Raw genomic sequence first — 20986 nt, 5'->3', positions numbered from 1 at the left:
AAACATTTGCGCAAGCATCAAATTGTGTTTTGCTTCATTCTCTATGCTAGCTTAAGATATTTTTCGTTTTCTAGCAAAGCAAATGAGCCCCATAGGAACAATCAGCCTACATAAAGTAGAAAAGCAAGAGGCATTCTCGACTTGATTTAGAACTTTTATTTATATTTATTTTTCATTTTGCTAAACATGAAACGCTTAATCAATATGCAGCTCATAAAGTCAGTCAATATCGTAGGCAAACACATCTCTGGAATTCTGACAAAAACCAAAATGATTTGAATGCATTTTCATGCGGCTATTGGCATTTTGCAAAGTCGGTCAGCGGTGCAGTTAGACAATTGTTTGCGGCGGGTCGAGTCGAGTTAAGTCTTCCTTTCACACGTCCGCTTTTTGTTGGCATAGTTTGACACAGCTCCAACGCAATTATTACGTGAGAATTATATTAAAATTGGTAACAATGGCGCGGGTTGGGTGTGCGGGTGGTTGGCCAGGCTAACCAAATTGCAGCTGGCAAGAAGATTGCCAGCAGCAGCAGCTGCTAACTGTGCGCGTGTGTGTGACTGCCTGCAGTGAAAAAGTGCAGAAGGCAACACGACACGAACTGAAGCAAGGCCAGTCAGGCAGAAGCTTGTAGCAGGCACACAGAGAGAGCGGGTGAGTGAGGGGGACGGGGCGGGAAGAGGAGGGCAACAGTGAACGAGTCGAGTGAATTTGCTCTTGTTAATTGCATGTTCTGCATATCACTTATAAATGCACTCGCACACACGCACGCACACACACACACACACGCTGTGGCAACATTTTACACTTGCAAGCTTATACACACACTCACACACAGACACAGAGTCTGGTAAAAGTTTTGCCATAATTGGATTTTCAAAGTTAATTACCAGCATTGAATTTGGCTGTAAGAACACACCAAACAGTTGTCTACATGGGTGTGCGTGTGTGTGCCTGTGTGTGTGGGGTATACGTTACAGCTGCGCTCGATTACAATGTAATTTGGTATGGATTCTGTGCCGTTTTAATGGCCACACACACGACGAAGACTTTGTCTTTTGATCTAAGCCCAATCAATGGGCAGGCAAAAGCTGAAAGTTGTTGGACGCCTTTCTGTCTAAGTTTATGCAAAGTAATACTTGCAAAAAGGATATAGAGCAGCAGTACGCACACAGATAGAGAGAGAAGGACTCCAACAAAAGGCAAATAAGATTATGTGTTATTATTTAGCCAGCGGCAACAAATCTCTTCGACTGGCAATGCACCAAAAACTTTGCCAATTCCAAATCTCGCCAGCACACTCTCTACATAGCCCTCCCCTGGCCTCTCCCACCCTTTCTTTATGTTCTTGGTGTGTCTTTAATGTCTTTATATATGCATGGCATGCAGGCCAAAAGAGCTGCAAGTCGATAAAAAAAAACTCGCACTGCAATGGCGCACACATAAAATGCAACATAATTTTCTTATGACTCACACACACACACACACCAGGTGACTGTGTGTGGGTGTAACAATGAATGTTATCTGCTTAAGCTGCGCCTCGTTTATCCTCGCAGCAGTCGCAGTCGCAGACACAGGGAGCTGTTGTCTGCCGAGGCAGCAAAAGTCAACGAAACGGAAGAAGATTGCAATTTAAGGGGCCAGCGCAGCAGAGAAAGAGACAGAGAGAGGGAGACGAAGAAGAGAAGTTTTCTTTTTTCTGAGGGTGCAGTAAACGTGTTTTTTTCCTTTGCCCCTTTACTGTGTCTGCAGCAGCATCTGTAAAGACAGCAGCAAAAATATTGATGGCCCTGTTGTAAGTTCGCTTTGTGCACAGTAAAAGTCAAGAAGGCTAAAGGTGCGACTGAAGCCAACTTAAAAGAGTTAAAAGCAGCGTGGAGCAGGGGTAGTTGGCGAAGTAGAAGCAGAAGAACCTGAACGCCAACGAACTGCAGCTTAACCCATTAGCCAACAAGCTGCCAGCGTAATATAAGAGAAGACAAATTTCAAGTTGTGAATGTGAAATATAATAATATAATATAAGATTATATATAAAATATGATATGAGAGATGCCTTTGGCAAGAAAAATATATACAAATTACTTGAGCTAACGCATTTTGATGTTAAATGACTAGAGAAATGAGACTTCAGGTCGTATTCTGTGACGGGTTAAGACATTTTAAACATTTATAATAAGTAAAAAGAGCCAAAGAAACAGATATAAGAGGTCAGATTTCCGAGAGAATAAAAGTTGTTAGCAGCAGAAATGTGTTCAGAAGAAAAAGAAGCTAAGGAAGTTGTTAAAAAACTTAAGAATAGAAATGGAAAAAGTTTTTGAATAAACCATAACAAAGTCATTCAAGCTAAGAGGGAAGACAACAACTAGTTATATATTTCAAAAGCAAAATATATATGCCAAACAAAACTTATGGGCATAGCAATTATTTCGTAATAGAGCAATCAAATAACTCAGCTCTAGTTAAATTACGAGAATTCAACAAATTTCGCTTAATAATCAATCAGAAAACATTGAACTTGGGCAATTGAAATGCAAAGCCGAAACTCAAGTTCAATTTCAGAATTTACAACTCAAATAATGTAGAAGAGATGAAGAGGAAGAGGAAGAGGCGCATATCATAGCTTGTTTGTGGAGGCAAAAACTTTAAAACTTTAATTAATTCGGTTAAGACAACAGCAGCAGCAGCAGCAGCAGCAGCAGCAGTGGCAGCTGCATTTCAGAGCTGAACTTTTAGTCAGATTTTCAGCTGACAAAAGCAGCTGAGGAATTTTACTGTGCGTGTGCGTAGGAGTGTGTGTGTGCGTGTGTAAGCGACTCTGGCATTATCAAAACTATTTTGCAAGTGTAAACAAACAGAAGTTTTTCGCAACTGGGCGAAAATTTCGCACACTCAGACTCAATGGGTTAAGCGAGCAGGCGCAATTGGAGTTGGAGTTGGAGAAATCACAGATCTTTGGGACTTGACTCTGCTTCTTTTTTTTGGATGCTTGAATGCTGGGTAAGTGTGCTAGCTAAGGTACCGTTATTTCATTATCAGTTTTGCATGACAATGCACAAAAAGCGACAAGCTAAGATGAGAGAGAGAGAGAAGTCAAGACTCGTGTCGAGAGTCGAGTCAAGAGTCGAATCGAGTCTCGTTGAAAACTTTGCAACATTGCAGCAGCGGGTTTTTTTTTTTTTTTGCCCCATGCAACGCCGAAACGGGCCAAAAATTGCTTTGGCAAAAGTGGAAAAACCGGTTCAAGTTGCAAGCTAAGATACACACATGATTTCCAGCACACAGAAACACCTCCCCTACGGCCCGACCCCGCCCCCATCGTGCTGATAGTGCGAATGTGTGCGGTTAACATGGCTTAAGAAACTTTTGCGGCAAAGTTTTCCATTTTTATTTTTTTTTTTGTTGCTTTTTTTGTGCCGTTGGCCGCCCGAATTGCAACAACAGATAAGTTGCAACTTTCAAAACTTGCCCCCAAAAATGTTTTCTGTTTTCTTTACATTTTCGAATTGTTGTTTTTTTTTTTGTTTGTGTGTCATGTTTACAGGATGCCCTCTTTTACGTTGCAACAGCAACAGCAAGGCAAATGCATATCTTCCTCTTCTTTTTGTGCCGAAAACTTTGTGGCTGCAACACTTGTTGAGTGGGAAAAAACTAACACTGAAATCTTTATGAATTAACAGCTGACTGCTGAGATATGATATCGTGGGAGTTTTCGGTTTACTTGAAGTTTGTTCTTTTCGATATTCCTTTCCTTTCACAGCACACGCAACTTTCATGTATAATAATCACAATGTATTTCAATAATGACCTATCATATTTTATAGAGTATTCTTATTTCATAGCCATTTTATTGGACTTTTTGAAGGAGCTAAACTGAAGTTAATTTCATGGTACCTATTTCGATCAACTATGAGTCTTTTATCTTTTATCTTTTATCTTCTATATTCCATCTTTCATCTTTCATCTTCCATCTTCCATTTCCCATCCTTCATTTTCCATCCTCAATATTCCATATTCCATATTTCTTTCTCCATTTTCTTTATATACATTAATGATTTCCAGCGCATTCGGCAGTCTGTCAGCTCAATCATTCTATTCCATCAACCAGCACATGCTGATGCTTGCACTCGCACCACACTGCACCACCCAACACATAGCATCAACACGCCAAAGAACGTCTCTCCCTGCAGTCCAAACTTTTGCACTTGACGGCCGTCAACAAAAAATGTAGAAAAAACGCAGCCAAAAGAAGTTTTTTCTTCAAACGCTTACCCAAACTCATATGCCACGCCCCGCCCCGCCCCGCCTCCTCAGCTGTATCACTTGATCAACAGTGCAAAATTCAATTTCACTTTTGGCACGCAAAAAACTTTTGACTTCGGTGGGGCACATCACTTATCATATTCGAATTGCTTGAGCCACCCACACAAACGGGACTTTTGCCCCGCGCTAAGCAGGTGGTGTCAAAGTTTTGCTTCAATAAACTTTTGGACTTTAAGACCGAAAACCGCGCGTCGAAATTTCATTTATAAAAATTGCATTGCAGAAGCTGTACAAAGCACAAAATTAACCAGCAAAAAAACGCGCCGTGGTGAGGGGGAGTCGGAGTGGGGCAGGGGGGCGGAGGCCTTCACAGTTTATTACAATGTGCTGCTAGCGTTGCAAGTCCCCTGGTGCATGCAACAGCGACAGCAGCGAAAAGAAGTGGAGACAAATTTACTCAGTGAAAACACCCAAAGGCAATCTGTAAGATACAAAAGTATCTTTTGCCAGCTGCGGCGACGCATTGCTGCCTCGAACTGGGCAAAAGTAATGACCAAAGCACGAGCTACCCAAAAAAAATAAAATAAAAAAATAAAACAAGTTAGTTGTTGCTGTGGCTGCTGCTGCTGCTGTTGCTTTTTACGCCCGCTGGCCACTTGAGAGGAAATATCTGAGCATTTGAACATTTACGCTTCATCGATTGCGGACCAAGTTGCGCCCGGTTAAGACACAGAGAATATATAGAGAGAGGGAGAGCGATAGAGAAAAAACGGCAGCAGCCCGTAAAGTATCTGCCAGATAGAAACGAGTGCGCACAAGGTAGCAAAGTTTGCTGGCCAAACAAATAAACCACAGAGCTGGCCGAACCACCGACCGCTGGCCCGCCCGCTCGGCCGCCCCCTGTCGTCGTGGCTAAAAACTTTTGTTTGCCCAAGAGCAGCGGGCAAAGCGATAAAAAGCCACAGCACGAAACCTAGCTGAGCCACTGAAGAGCTGAAAGACAGGACGGAGCACAGCCGGAGTGGGCTGCTAAACTCGTTGGGCTGACCAGGCCCAAGTTTACGACCAGCTTCCAGCACTTGGCCACACATTTGTTGACAGCGTTCGGCGCGTGTGTGCAAGGGGCACCCAGATAGCAAGCCAATTGATGCGGGCGGGCAGGCATTCGTTCTAACTGGGCGTGGCAGATAATTTGCCCATTAGCAGCGGGCAAGAGAAGCATTTCGATCATTTAAATATATATATTTACAGTAAAGCAAAAATAAAAAATAAATTAATTATTAATGAATAAATAAATATGCATAAAAATAAAGTTTTAAAACTTAAAATAAGATTTTAAAATAAATAAATATATATAAAATAAATATATATAAATGCAACACTTTTAATATTTAATATTTATGTAAAAATTTAATATAAAATCAAATATATATAGATATATATGCCATTTATAATTTGAATATATAAATGAATATTAAACATAACATTATAAATAAAATAAATATTATTTATATATATTAATGAAATAAATAATACGTAATAAACAATTTTTATTAATAAAATTAAAATATATTAAATCTGTAAATGTGTCAATTAAAATATTTAATTGAGTTTAAAACCAAATAAAAATATATAAACAAGCAAATTTAATGAAAATTAAATATTTTCTGTGCTTTGCAAACAATTTGCTGCAGCTGAGCTGTAAAAGAGCTTGCCACACGCGCTTGCAACTTCATTTTTCATATGCTCAATGGGGCATGCTGTTAATTGGCAGCCAAAGCCAACTGTGAGAAGATGAGCTCAGCAGCAGCTCAGCTGCAGCTCAGCTGCAGCTCAGCTTACTGTCAGCGCGCAAATGAAGAGGGCCAAGCGAAAAGCGGAAGAAGAAGACGACGACGCGAAACTTAATGAACTAGAAAGCAAATGACATTTATAATACTAAGAGTTAAGAGTTAAAAGCAACTAAATAATTTAAGAACTTCAGCGGAGTTGAGCCACGGGCAACTCATCAATAGAGAAGGTAAGTAAAAGCACCAGAGAAGCGAGGTTGAGTGTTGGGTAGAAGAGAAAAGTGGGCCTAAGAGGCGGGTCAATATATATAAAATATGTATATATAATATATGTATATATATATATATATTTTTTTTTTTCAGTGGAACTTTGAATAGAAACGTCTTTCAATGCCAGCTCGAGACTAAGATAAAATGACTTGCATCAAAACACTATAAACGCACTTTACTCTCTCTACAACATATCCGCATAATAGGACATTAGATTAAATATATTTAAAATACATCACAATATCTCTCAGCCAAATACCTTGGATAAATTTAATTTAGATTCTTGTCTAAATTGAATCAAAGTGTATTATAAAGAGAGTGCCCCTACTCACTTGCTTCATAGAGCATTATCAAGCACTTCATACAGCTAATATACAATAAATTTCAATTTAATCTCTAGCTATCAAATTCAACAAACATAAGCTCGCATTGTTTACACTTTCACAAGCCCTGACTGCGTAAACTATAATTAATCCACTCATATCTATTTTATTTGTTAATTAACTAAGCAGCAATTGGCTTCCACTGAGTTTTACTACCTTAATTAAATATACCAAATTACACAACTATTTTTAAAAGTTTTTTTTTTAACTTTTTATTTATGTTTTCATATATATTTTCATTTTTTTAGGTAAAATAAAAATATATGAATATATATCTATATTTTTTAGTCATAATTATTTTGCTTTTTTTTTTCTTTTAAGTTGAGCTCATGTAATAATAATAATAAATGCATTTATCTGCTTCGCTTGGCATTTGGCACATCTGTTTTGCTTCTTCTTTTTGCCACGCATAAATTTGAAAAATGTTTTGCAAATAAATTATTTGCATGCAAATACAGTTATGTATATATATACAGTTATATGTCTGCATATATATTTTGATAATTTATGCTTGCTACAAGAATATTTTCCCACTGCCAATTAAAATGTGCCCGAAAATTTGCAGCTGTTAATATTATAATAATTTTCAAATTTTTTACGAACTTTTTTATCATATTGTAAAATCAACAACAAAATACGATTTTACTTTTTTATTTTTTTACTGGAGCATATTCATTTTTACCCATTGAAAAAAGGAAATTTCAGGCGTTTTGATTTTGTGTAAGTGCGTGTAACAGGCAGAAAGAGGCGTGACAGAGCCCACAAAGAGCTATATAAAAATATATATTTAGATTTATACAAAATAAAATAAAAAAGTACTAAACAATTTGATATATTAATGTTAATTAAAAATGAACAAAATAAAAATAAGTTAAATTTTAATTTAGAGTCGTAAGAAGAACTTGAAGCCCAAAAAAACTCTTTTTCCAATAGTAAAGACTTGGGCTTTGGCGTAGACTTAAATATGTATGACATAATCAGAGCTTTAGATGCACAGGCCGCACTAAAATTTAACATCTAAAGCACAAGTTTTGCTATAATTAATTTCCCATAGTTGTAGCTATGCAAGAACAGGACAACTGATCCCTACAAGCAGCCCAGCATGACTGCAAAAAAGCTCTGCGTGTGTTTCAGGGTATTTGCTAGTCGTGCACTCCCAGCTACAGCACGCTCACATGTTTCTTTCTACTGTTTTTTTGATTTAGCTGCTTTGTGCTTGGGTCTTTTTCCCCACAAGCTTTTCTCTTTATGCTTTGTCGGCCACAAAGGACACGAGACGCATCGTGTGCTAAGCAGCATCACAGGAAACCGGAAAAAGGAAAAATCACTGGCAATTTGCATAAGATGCAATTGAGTGAGTGTCGTCGCCGCCGTTTTTCTTTTCATTTTCTTTTTCTCGTTGTTGTTTTTTATATACATTTATATATACATATATATTTTGGTGCGCATTATTTTGCCTTTGTACGCTCGTGTAATGAATTATCATATTTCATGTGGCTTCCACGCACACATACTCGCACACACGCCAAATGTTTGCATTCAAATTTGTGACCAAGCCAAAGAATATATATATCTATATATATGTATACATCTGTATGTCTTTGCCGAATGCGACCAAGCCGCAAAAAAATGAGTTACACAAACGAAATGCCGCAAAGTATGCAATAAAAAGAAGCAAGCAATGCTTGAGCTGCTCAACTTAGGTTCAAGTGTTGCTCCAAGAGATACTCAGTAATGTGCTGAAGTGTGTGTGTAACATCATATCATCACAGCAGTGATAGTGCCTTATGCTGGCTTTCAAGAGCACGCAGAGCTGGATACACATTTAGTAATTTAGTTACAATAATTTCATGTTTGTATATTGAATTTGTAGTCACTGTAAAAATACTTTGCTCTGTTTCTTTGTTTTTTTTTTTTTTAATATTTTCTGTTTTCTTTTTATTTTAATTTTTTCTATAGTTTTTTTTTATACTTTCTTATATTTTATTTTCTATTTTTTGCATATTATAATTTATATATTTTTTAGTTTTTTAATACAATTTTCATATCATTTTTTTATTTCGTATTTTAAAATATTATTCTAATTTATAAATTCTTATAAATGTAACTTCTTCAATATCTTCAATGTAGACCAATTTTAGTATTTTTTTATTTCCAACTTTATATCTTTGACTAACGGTCGTAAGTTATTCAAAACATAACCGAATAACCGATTATTTTTCAGTATTTTAATATATTTTAATTTATATTTTAATATATTCAAAAATAAATATTTGATTTATATCTATACAATATTCTAAGCTCTATATAAATTTATATAAGCTTATATAAATTGCTCTATCTCTATCTACACACTATTTTCTTATAGCCACTTTATCAAGCTCATATTTTTCATATACAGGGTATTCGGTAAAAAACAAGAGCTCGCCCACAAACAAATACTGTACGAGCAGAGCCAGGAGTCACAGTTGCTGAAAAGAGCATTACAAGCGGCGGCAGCAGCAGCTGCTGTGGCAGCGACGGCGTAAATATAATTCATGAAAATAAACGTATAGCTAAAATAAAGTCGAGCATCGAGATTGCAGAAAAAGAAGCAAAGGAGTCAGCTACAAAAAGAAACAACAACAGCAACACCAACAATGTTGGCCATTGCGATATGCTGCTGTTGATTTGGGTCGTGGCAAGGACTTAGCAGCTTAGTCTACAGTATGGCTGCTGCAATTGTTGTTCAGCTGCTTCAGCTTCAGCTGCTGCGGCATCTTGGCAAGAAATGACACTAAAAATATGTCAGCCAAGCCAAGAAATACCAAAAAAAAAAAGAAAATAAGAGAGATAGAAGAGGCAAGCAACTCAAACTCTCAGCAGCTGTCCATCTGTTTCCCTGCAGCTCTCCACCACCCCCGCCGCCGTTGAAATATGCTTTGCCACAGCTTTTATAAACTGTGTGTCCAGCGTTCGCTTTGAGTCTTGTCACTGAACATTTCATTCATTTGTTTTGCGGTTTTGCCAGCTCTTTTGGCTACAACGAGATTTTAATTTTTTGTATGCGCCCTCATATATTTTTGTTAACATTTTTCACAGCATTCATTCATTCGCTCACCTAAGCGCTGACTCTGACACTGGACATGGCAAAAAGCCCGACATGTGGGTTAGCTCTCATGTGTCATGAGTTGGACCTCTGGCTCGCTGCCTCTGCCACCGCCTCTCAACTGCAGCTGGTTTGGAATTACACGCTTGTTACTCATGCAACGCGGTGCAGCTTAACACGCTGTTCCAACTCGCGATTCTGGCTAAACAATTGCAAAGTCTCAAAATGCAAGCTTCATGTGGCTGACAAAGAACGCAGCATTTGGGAGCGACGAGGGGAGCAAAAGGGGCGATGGCAGTTGCAGTTGCACTCGTTTGCAGCCTTTCGATTTGCAAATTGCATAACAATTCGCCAGTTGCCAGTTGAAAAACTTTTCAAGTGAGTCGCAGCGCAGCGGCTGTTGATGTGGGCGAGTGGGTGTGGCATGGCATGGCTCATGGCGCGCCAGACTTTAACTTGCATTAATGCTCCAAGAGATTTTTAAGTAAAAACTACAGCAACTTTAAAGCGCGATGAAAATTCGAGCACAAATAGTTCAGTTCACGAACTAGTTCTGCATAAAAACTAATTCAATATAAAAGAGTAAAAATTAACGCAATTTAAGTTGAAGACAGCAATTAATTATACTAAGAATTCTGTCCGAAACAGTTCAGTTCACGAACTAGTTCAGCACAAGAACTTTACTGTTACACAATGTTAGACAAATATTGTGAATAAAGAAATTAACTTGAATTTATATTAAATTGTACAAATTTATTTTAACATTAATCAGTTTCAATTGAAATTGATAAATTGAGCTATGGAACTAGTTCATTTGATACAATTTATACACAAAACAGAATACAAAAATCCAAAATATCAAATAAATTGATTGATTTTCTTTCAGTTCTGGAAAAAATTCAGCCTAGTTTTGAAATGAAATTGATCAAAAGCTGAGCTCACGAACTAGTTCAATTTCAGCCATTCTTTGAATACCTAAGTAGCTTTGTATTTGTAAGCAAATCCAATCAAAAAGAATTCATTTTACACTTAGTTCAATTGCACCAGTTCAATTTGGCTTTGGCACTCAGCGGAAATAAAGAAAACGTAAAGAGCTTTCAGCCACAACTGGCATTGCAGCTTCACTTAATATCCAAACAAATGCTCAACTGGGTAACATTGCGTATACGCAACGTAGCCTCATCAATCCAACCAACCAGCTACCCCTTAAGCAACTCCTGCTCTCACTACTTCCGCTATTTTATGATAATTTCCTTGTAGTATTATTGCATTGAAATTTTGAAATGGCAAACATTGTGCAGCTGTCAGCGAAGTAGTCTACAAATGCTCTACTAAAGCCCCAGGCTCCACTCTCTCTCTCCCTCTCTTGACTTTTATTATATTGTACAATATTTAAATGTTAGATGGAAAAAAACAAAATTACTTTCATTTTCCTTGGAATTGGTTTTACAAGCAGCAAAAGCCAAGTTAAAAAACTTTCGAGCCAAAACAAGCAAAAACTTTTTTCCACTCAGTCGTTGCTGCTCCATGTAAAAAATGCAACAGTATGCCACGCCCCCAACCTTTCGCTGGTGCATTGCAACGCTCAGCTGGGACTCACTCTCTCTCCCTTCCTCTCTTGTGCAATATATGCAAAGCAAAAGTTTTTAATTTAGCGCCAACTTAGCGCTGAGACTTACAAACGCAAAGCAACTGCAAGAGAAATGACACGGCGTGGCGCAGTAGCAGCAGGAGATAGAGAGTGGGGGCGTGGCATAGTTGTTGCGGAAATATGCTTTAAAAAAAATAATCAACTTGCGCTCAGATGGCAGGCGGCTGCTGCGCCCAAGAAATGGCCCACTCGCCCTCTTGCCGCCCCGCCTAATTCCCCAGCTGCAATTTTAGCAAGTCGAAATCCCCATTCTGTTGTTGTTACTCCTCTGATGGACTGGATGGATGCTTGCAACAAGAAGCAGTGAAGAAGAAGAAGAAGCAGCAGCAGCAGCCAAGCGCATTTCATGCGTAAATCTGCCCCCGGGCAGACAGCACGAACAAATGGACAATGCTAACGGCTTAAGTCCACCATCAGGCTGACTGCGTCGGGCTCTCCGGCCATCAAGAGCTTAGAGCATGGCAAAAGGCATTTCGAATGCCGACTCAGGCAGGCTCTGCACGACTGCTGCTGTTCGCCACAGCGTGAATCTGAGCCAGCTTCCAGCTCACTCAGCCAGCAACACGCATCAGCTTTGGTTTATAGTTCACAGACAGGTGTGAATCAAAGCCTTGAATAATAATAACAATTAAGGAGACATAGAGATATGTTGGATAAATCATTGTAATTACTGGAAATTACTGTTAGGCAGGAGGACATACTTAAGAAATTACATTACTAAATACATATTTCTGCTTTAATTACTCTCAATTACTGAGGTAGTTCAAATTAAAAATAATCGCTCTAATTACCTTCAATTACTTAGGTTATTAAAGAACTCAATAACAAATTGTTATGATAATAAATTTTTATACCCTGATCCCATTAAAAATGGGAAATCAGGGTATAATGGTTTTGTGCAAATGTATGTAACAGGCAGAAGGAGGCGTGGCAGACCCCATAAAGTATATATATTCTTGATCAGGACGACAAGCCGAGTCGATTGAGCCCTGTCCGTCTGTCTGTCCGTCCGTCTGTCCGTCTGTCCGTCTGTCCGTCTGTCCGTCTGTCCGTATGTGTGAACGCGTGGATCTCAGCATCTATAAGAGCTAGAGACTTGAAATTTTTTTTGTAGGTCCGTGTATAGCACGCGCAGGTCAAGTTTGTTTCAAATATTCGATAACTATTCGCATTTAATTGTTATCGAATAAAAACATTATTGAAATGCAGTAAATAAATTATATCTCGAAAGTCTTAAGAGCTAGAGCCTCCAAATTTTGTATTTAGTCTTATGTATATTTTATGCAATTTTGATTTTTGTTGGATTTTGGATACCGGCTCCAAATTCCCCCAAATTCTTAGAATTTAAGTTTAGTTGGAGCTAGGGCCATTATGTGAAGGCGTTTGCATCTCAACCAAGCCAATAGGATATGTAGATCATATGCTGAAAGTTTCATTAAAATCCATTAAGTAAAACAGAAGTTATTAAACAAAACGTTTGGCCAATTTGCAAAAGCACATGTCAGCAGCGCCACGCGCACGCATTTTTCCTATGCGTGTGCACACATACATTCAAATGCGTGCATTCTTTTCTATTCCAAGAATTGAAATTGCGATTGAATTGTGCTGAATTATTAGCTGCTACTTATGTTCAAATTTGCAACAACTCGCGAAAGAAGGGCAGTGGCTGCGTTGGTATAGGCGCCGCTCGTATGCAGCTTGGTCCGGGTTCGAGACCAGAGGAGATGAAATGTTTTTTATTGTTTTATTTTTTTTTTTTAGTTATGAAGTGGCGGTGTTGGTAGAGTTTGTGCACGTTGCGCAAATAATCCGGGTTCGAATCCTGGTCTCGCAATGTCGATTTTTATTTGTTTTCTTTTTTTTTTAATTCTCGATACAAACTACGGAAAATATTACAAAACTCAAAGGACTAGGATCAGGGTATCTCCTAGTCGGGCACCCCGAGTAGAGCTTTCTTACTTGTTTTAAATTACTTTGTTGATTATGGCAACTACAACTACTTGGGTAATTAGTAGCAGTAAAAATATTATGAAAGTAATTGATTTGCTGTTAGTTACTTGTGTAATTACATAATGTAGAAAATTATAATTATGCTTAATGACTTGTACTAAGAATTGTTGTAATTACTCTTCATTACTTGAGATATCAAAATCAAATTATTCTGGCTCTAAAATTATTTTAGTAATAAAATTCTCTTTTTTAATTACCAAAAATTAATTGGCTGTAAACATAAATTAATAATCATTTCTATATCAATTCCAATTTGTATACAGAAAATTAGTTCCAATCTTGAGGAATTATCTTTTATTTTAACATAATTACTAAAGTAATTGCAAGTATTTCTAATGTAATTCCTATTATTTTGAATGTAATTACTATAGTAATTAAAGTCTTTTTTTCTAGTTGACAAATGGGCATAGCAATTTTTGTGTTATGGCTATAGTTTCTTATTTCGAGTAACATTTCTAAATATTTTTTTCTTGAAAAGATCCTTAACAAATTCCTAAGATAAACTGAACTGACTCAATAATTAGGAACCGTTTAAACCACTTGAACTACAATTATTTTTAATTAAAATAACTAAATTGAAAGCTTATGCAAAAACACAAAAAAAAAAATTGGCATAAATTTAATAAAAAAATAACCGAATAATTTTAACTTCAACTTTGACCCACATTTCAGGATTTTCGCTGTACAGTTTGTGAATACTAAAAGTTTTTGATAAGTGTAAGCCATACTTTTTATATGTATTTTTTGCTCTGCTCTGCTTCTCTCTATAATGGTTCATCATAATCCTCGCATCCCTTCGCACTTCCGTTCAGTTTGCCAACTAACATAAATCGCTCAACTCAATTCAAGTTGAGTTTTCAGTTTAGTTCTGCACCTTTTAAACTTGAACTAGTTCGCAGCCAGTTCAGTGCCATATGGAGGAGGAGTAGCCGAGCCTGGAGTGCTCAGTTGGTCAGCAATAAGGGCATTTGGGGGCTTAGGTGAAATGCAACTTTTATTTTTGTTACATTTCACAACTTTTTGTTGTTGTTGTTGGTCGTGTTTTTTGGGAATTTCTTTTCTTTTTTTATATGTTATTTAACCCTTGTCAAGTCGCGGCCCCAAAAAGAAAGAAAGCAGCAAAAAATAGAATATTCGGGTCACTTGACGCACGGAACGAACAACAACGAGCGTGAGCAGGAGACGGACGCAGCAGAACAGGAGCTGGAAAATTTATTGTGCGTCGTTGTCGACGCCAGTTTTTAGTTTCTGGTCAGAGCTACGATTGCCAAAGAGACAACGGCAACAGCAACAACAACAACAGAACTGGAGCAAACGTGTTTTTGTTGTTGTTCTCATGCAGTTGCTCCAGTTTGAATTCCCTTCGCACACACACCTCGCTTCATTGACTGGGAAATCGTTTGGAGGTCTTTTTTTTGGTTCTTATATAGGTTGACAGCATTTTGGGCTCTTTTCTATTTTGTTTTAATTTATTGAAGCACTTTTCAAAAAGCGCGACAATGTTGACCGGCCATATAGATAATATTAATAGCTTCTCAAGTGGTCAAGCCAAAATACAGGGAAAAAAAGAAGGTGAATGCCTCGCTCTAATGGCACCTACCTAATCTATGTTGGGGCAACCGAATGAAAGGCGACGTCCCCCCTCGGAAAAACATTTGCGTGAAAGATGTCACGCCATAAACGTTGTTTATTGAACCATTAGGATAGACGATAGAGGCTAAAACTCGCACAATCTAAGAGCAATCTAAAAAAAAAAAACAGTTCAATAAAATGCTGTGACAAATGAGCAGACGAGGCGGCGTGCAAGGCAGTTTCGAACTGCAGCCCCAATTTCAATTCATTTTAAATATGAAAATAAAATTTTCTGATCCTAACTAGAGAAATGCTTGCCTTTGAAGTGTAGACGAATTTATAGATGATTTAAAGTCGATTAAAGTCCATTAGTGACATATGAGCTTTACATACCACTATATTAAATATTACTTACCTATCATAACTCGGGAGCTGCATGAGTTATATTGCTTAAAATTGGTATAGAGACTCTTGAAGTCATATATTTATATATTTCAAGTCAATGTATAGACAAATATAACTTCGTATCAAATTATAATTATATATAAATTACGATCTTAACTGGAGTACTTTGAGTAATATATTGCTAAAATTTGGACCATACAAGTCTTATGTCTTTATATCATATTATTGAAACAGGAGCTATTAAGAAAACTTAGCAACGATCCTAACTCGGGTAGTACGAAAAGTATCCCACTTAAAATATATATACAGACACCTCAAGTCAAATATATTCACTATATATAAGGAGCTATATACAGCTATATATATACAAATAATTAAATTAATAAATTAAAAACTAGGCTACACGATCCTAACTTGGAAACTATTATAACTATTCCATTAAAATTCATATATATATATATATAAATATATCATATATTCATATAAATGCATATATTAACTGCTCATACCAAGCACATTAACTATTTAAAACTGCTTTCACTACTATCCCAAATTTGACTACTACAAAAACTTTACTTCTAATGTCATATTATATATATTATTTAGTTCAGCATCCACCTTCCACTTCAAATAACTTTCAGTGTCTTCAATGATACGCAAGTCGGCTAGTGTTATATTCTTTCACGGCTCGGGCGACACGGGACCCAATGTACTCGCGTGGGTGCGCAATTTGATCGGACGCGATTTCGCTGGATCGCATATCAAATATATATTTCCCACAGCGCCGAAGCAGAAATATACGCCATTTGGCGATGAAATATCCACGGTGTGGTTCAATCGCACATCCGTTGACATTGACGCACCCGAAGAGGTGGAGAGCATGTCTAAGAGTTACGATATAGCAAATGGACTAATACAGAATGAGGTGGATCTAGGCGTAGCGACGGATCGCATCATTGTCGGTGGCTTTTCGATGGGCGGAGCTCTGGCTCTGCACACGGGCTATCGCCTGAATATGGAGCTGGCGGGCGTATTTGCGCACTCCGCGTTCCTGAACCGCGAGTCGATTGTCTACGAGTCGCTGGAGGGCAAGTCAATGCATCCAGAACTCTGCATGTTCCATGGCACAAGCGACGATATCGTGGCCTACAAATGGGGTCTAGATACTTTCGACAAGCTGCAAAATTTGGGCGTAAGTGGAACGTTTACGACCCTGGATAATGCAGCACATGAGCTGATGGAGAGCTCGATGTTGGACGTCGAGCGGTGGATACTAAAAAAGTTGCCTCAGAGCTAGAGGGAGTTGAAAGCAATTAATTTTTAACATGCATTTCCTAACACTGAAAACTGTTCAACACTGCACAAATGATTAATAAGCCATTTTGCAACACTGTGTTAACTTTAGCTGTTTCCTGCAAAGTTTTTCTCTTATCCAAATGAATGAATGACCTAAAACCAAGTTTAGTCATTTTCCAACACTGTTTGCCATAGCTAGCTTGCTATTTACGTTTAATTGTCTAATTTCTTTCGTTTTTTTCTCTCCTCTGTTAGCAAATAGGAATTGAGTAACGCTTGGGGCAACCACATCGATGTTTCCCTCTGCTCCTTGACTCATTTGCAACAGCTCTCAGCTCGACTCTGCCACTGCCTCTATTTATACACTTCAGCACCTGTTTAAATAGCCAAGTTTGTTGCACAGCTAATTAAGTCAAGTTTATGCAAAAGGGGTTTTGCACTCGCTACGTTTTCGCACGTTCGCACCTGGGCCAGCCCCATTTCGGTGCCCTCTACTGTTGCTCTTCGCCTGCTGTGAGCTGCTAATGCCTTTGTTTTCCCACACAAAGGGGGAGTGAGAGACCCAGCCGTCAGGCCAGCTGATATTAAGTTCTGTTGCTGTCGCTGTTGCAGTTCAGTCCTCGTTCCCTCTGGCCCCTGTTTTTGTGCTTCCATTGTAATGTGTAAATGAGCTAGTTCTGATGAGAGGCGCCCCGCTCCCGAAAGCCTAGCCACAATGACACTGATGGATTTGCTGTTAATCAATATGAAATGAGCAGAGCTGCTCTCTCTCCCGCTCTCTGCCGCGCTTCATCCTGGGCCCTGCAGCTTTTTGCCGCTTTGACGCTTTGGAGCGCCGTAGTAAAGCTGTGTGAGGTTCCACACACAACTCCTGTTGCCGGCCCAGTGTTGGTTAGCGCTTTTTTTGCGCTTAACTTTTGTTATATGAGAAAATATTGTACAACTTTTATAATTGGTTTTACGCTTAAATAACACGCAAATGTGTGAGTGTTGAACAACAACTTTATTTCCATTGCAGTTGCATATTTGGCAACACTAAAAAGTCGACGCAAGCAAAAAACTATGCAGAAAAGTTAATTTTTGATAAAAAAAAATACTTTTTACCTGCAATTGCCAAGTAACGTTTGGGTATGTTTACATATATGTATATATATAGACATATATCTGGTCGTCTCTGGGCTGATTTATGTTTACAAATGGAATTTATGAGCAACTCACATAAAAGACAATCCATAAATATTTATATATAAATTGTGTCAGACAGAAACCGAAACAATTAACTTAATCGATTGGGTGGGCGTTGGGGGGCTGACGGTCTGATGGGCTGACGGTCTCCGACCACAACAAACGACTCTCGATTGATTACTTAAAAATTATGTGTGAAACCCCAAAAAATAAAGCCAGCAACAACAGCAAATTTATATGCTGAGAACTTTTGCTGTGAAGTTTTCAAATTAATTCGTGTCTTTGGGCAACCGCAGCCAAAACTTTGGAATTGGCAAACGCTCGAGAACAATAAATAAATTCAAAAATAGAAGCACATGCCAATGACGAGTGCTGGACTAGCTAGATACCCTGTAGCCTATCTACAAAATACTTTGGCTGTGCAAGCAAAGAGAGAGCTCACAGACTCTTAAGGACTCTTAGGGACTCTTAGGGATGAAGTTTCTATCAATTCTTAAACAGCACAGATGCTGCGAAGCTCATCAGTCAATAAGAAACTGTCTTACATTAACAACACAGCTCTCAACCTCACCTGCCTCTTCAGACACATTCCTGAAGCATAAGCAACCCTAATTCACTCACTTTTTACAGGGTATTATACAGACAATCTATATACAAACCATTTCGAAGCCGTTACTATATTAAATTAATCAATTCTTACCTCAACTCACGCTTTACAGTGCAATACATGCATATCAAACATTCTTCGATGCAGTTCCCATAGGAACTCAAGCGATCCTAAGCTCCACTCACATTTTACAGGGTATTAAACAAGCAGCACATATACAAAACCGTCTTTAAGACATTTAGTACATGAACGTAAGCAATCCTAAGCTCCAATCACTTTTACAGGGTATTATACACGCAATACATTTGTATATAAAACAGACTTCGAGGCAATTAGCATATGTCTGCCGCACACATTTTTGAAAATATATATGTCTGCGATCAGTGCTGTTGCGTGCAAGTGTGCTTAATTTTAATTGAAATTCATTTACATTTAAAGCCAACAATTATGCGCATTTTCCCAGGCCAACATAACAGATATACACACAAAAGAAACAATTTGTAAACGATGAAGCGCACAAGATAAAGGCGAAACAAAAAAATTTGCATAAATTAAAATACAACTGAGATAAAACGATGCTAAAAACACAACATTTAACTGCAAATGAACCCTAGTGTATAGACCTATGTATGGGCTATATGAAAGTCGCCTGTCGTTTATCTACTTGGAATTTTTGGTCAATAATGCAGTTGCCAGTTGCCGGTTGAAGGATTAGATTGAGTAATGTTTGTAATCTCGTAATCGATGCAATTTATATGAAAATACTAAACAAATTGCATAAGATACATAAACACAAACATTCTCCATCTCAGTCTCTCTCTCTCTTTCCCTCTTGGCATATCTATGTAATACAATCAAAAACTTTGTTAAGCGCATTATGCATGCTATATACAAAGAGAGTGGGAGAGCGAGGGAGACAACTAGAGGGGGTGTCTGTGTGTAGTAAGCTCTTGCTTGACCAATGGCAATGGTCTTCTTTTACCTCTACCTCTCTCCCTTCCCATCTTCATCATTGTTGTTGTTGGAAGCTGCTCATTGTGCATGAAGTTTACATCAAATTGTTTGCCACACATGAACATTTTTGTTGTTATTGTTGCAAGAAATGGAAAGTTTAGAGGCGGGTTGAGGGGCGTGTCTACTGCTTACATGATGCTCAGCTGTGCAATGCAAACACGTGCCTAATTTCACATTTCATATATTGCGTATTGTGTTCGGATTTTGTGCACAAGCCCTACAAAAGTTTTGCGCAAAACCGAATATACAATATAAAATCAGGTAATAGAAACGTAGCACAAATGACAGACAACATTTGTAGCAAACATTAAAGCTTATCCGACTTTAAGCTACAATTTGTGGCAAATTTCTTTCTGAATTTTTTATATATAATAAAAAATAAAAATATAAACAACTAATTTTTATAAAATTTGAAAACACATAAATCAAACTTATTTTGCCCATAATTTGTATAATATAAAAATCTACAAACTTGAATATCTTTGGCAAAAGTTTTGAGCAATTGAAATTTAGAAAACGAAGACAACATACACTCGCACACACATTAATTTGTATGAAAAGTTTACTAAACAAAGGCGCCCCTCAATAATTCAAATTAAATATGCAAATCAACAAAATTATAAAGTGCAAACAGAGGAGAAGAAGCAGCAGCAAAAGTTTAGAAAAATCCTAAATAAATGAGCTAATGGCAAACAATTTTTAAAGTTTTCTTTGCAGTTGGCAAAAGCAAATAAAAACAAAAAAAAACACTCAGATTGAACAAATATTTGCCACAAACGTACAAAAATTCAGACAGGCAATGAAAATTGTTGGCCAAGCATTTATTTTCACAGCCAAATTAAGTTTTTCCTTTTTTCTGTTTTTTATTTTGTCCCCTTTGGGAATGAAGCACGTTTAATTGCGCGTGCACAATTTGCACACACACACACTCACACAGAGTCAATTTAGTGTAAAATTTAAAATGATTTTCTCTCTTTTTTTAGTGCCTGAAAACCTGGCTAAGGACTAAGGATAAAGTAGCCCAATGAATAGCTTAAAACATGTGTTTTACCAGCTCCAGATATGAGTTGCAGAATTGTGCATATGACACAATAAAGTTGCGTAATTCATAACCCGAAAACAAAAACTTTAGCAAAGAATAAAAATATTCCAAAGAAAGCAACAGAAGAACAGAGAAATGGAAAAGAAAATGAACTTGCAAAAAAAAAAAAAAAAAAAAAAAAAAAAAGAAAACAAGACAAAAGGCAGCCCACGAAAACAAATGAGAAATGTTCAATGCGAACGAGCAGGCAGCAGGCAGCAGGCACGTGTCTGTGGGTAGTGCCTGACGACACAATACTCGCTCAAACATACTAAAAAGCTTCAGAGCACTTAAGAAACCATATACTAATAATTATATTGGGTGGAATTAAGCTATGGTTTCTATACAAAATGCATTAAGTATATTTTATTTAT

At 37.6% G+C, this 20986-nt stretch overlaps 2 protein-coding genes across 2 annotated transcripts in view; one reads left to right on the top strand and one right to left on the bottom strand.

Moving 5' to 3' along the window:
• Positions 1–20986, bottom strand: part of LOC111602174 (hemicentin-2) — a 133175-nt gene that overhangs the window by 75692 nt on the left and 36497 nt on the right. The window lies entirely within an intron of this gene.
• LOC111602175 (lysophospholipase-like protein 1) lies at positions 16064–16875 on the top strand (the record flags this gene model as incomplete). The annotated part of the gene is made up of 1 exon (XM_023319137.2): positions 16064–16875. A coding segment is annotated over one exon (663 nt), but the record flags the coding sequence as incomplete, so codon positions are not given.

The sequence above is a fragment of the Drosophila hydei genome, unplaced genomic scaffold, assembly GCF_003285905.1.
Source record: "Drosophila hydei strain 15085-1641.00,03,60 unplaced genomic scaffold, DhydRS2 tig00000172-arrow-pilon, whole genome shotgun sequence".
NCBI classification, from domain to species: Eukaryota; Metazoa; Arthropoda; class Insecta; order Diptera; family Drosophilidae; genus Drosophila; species Drosophila hydei.
The sequence above is the reverse complement of the archived record's forward strand: the minus strand, read 5'-3'. Positions and strand labels throughout refer to the sequence as shown.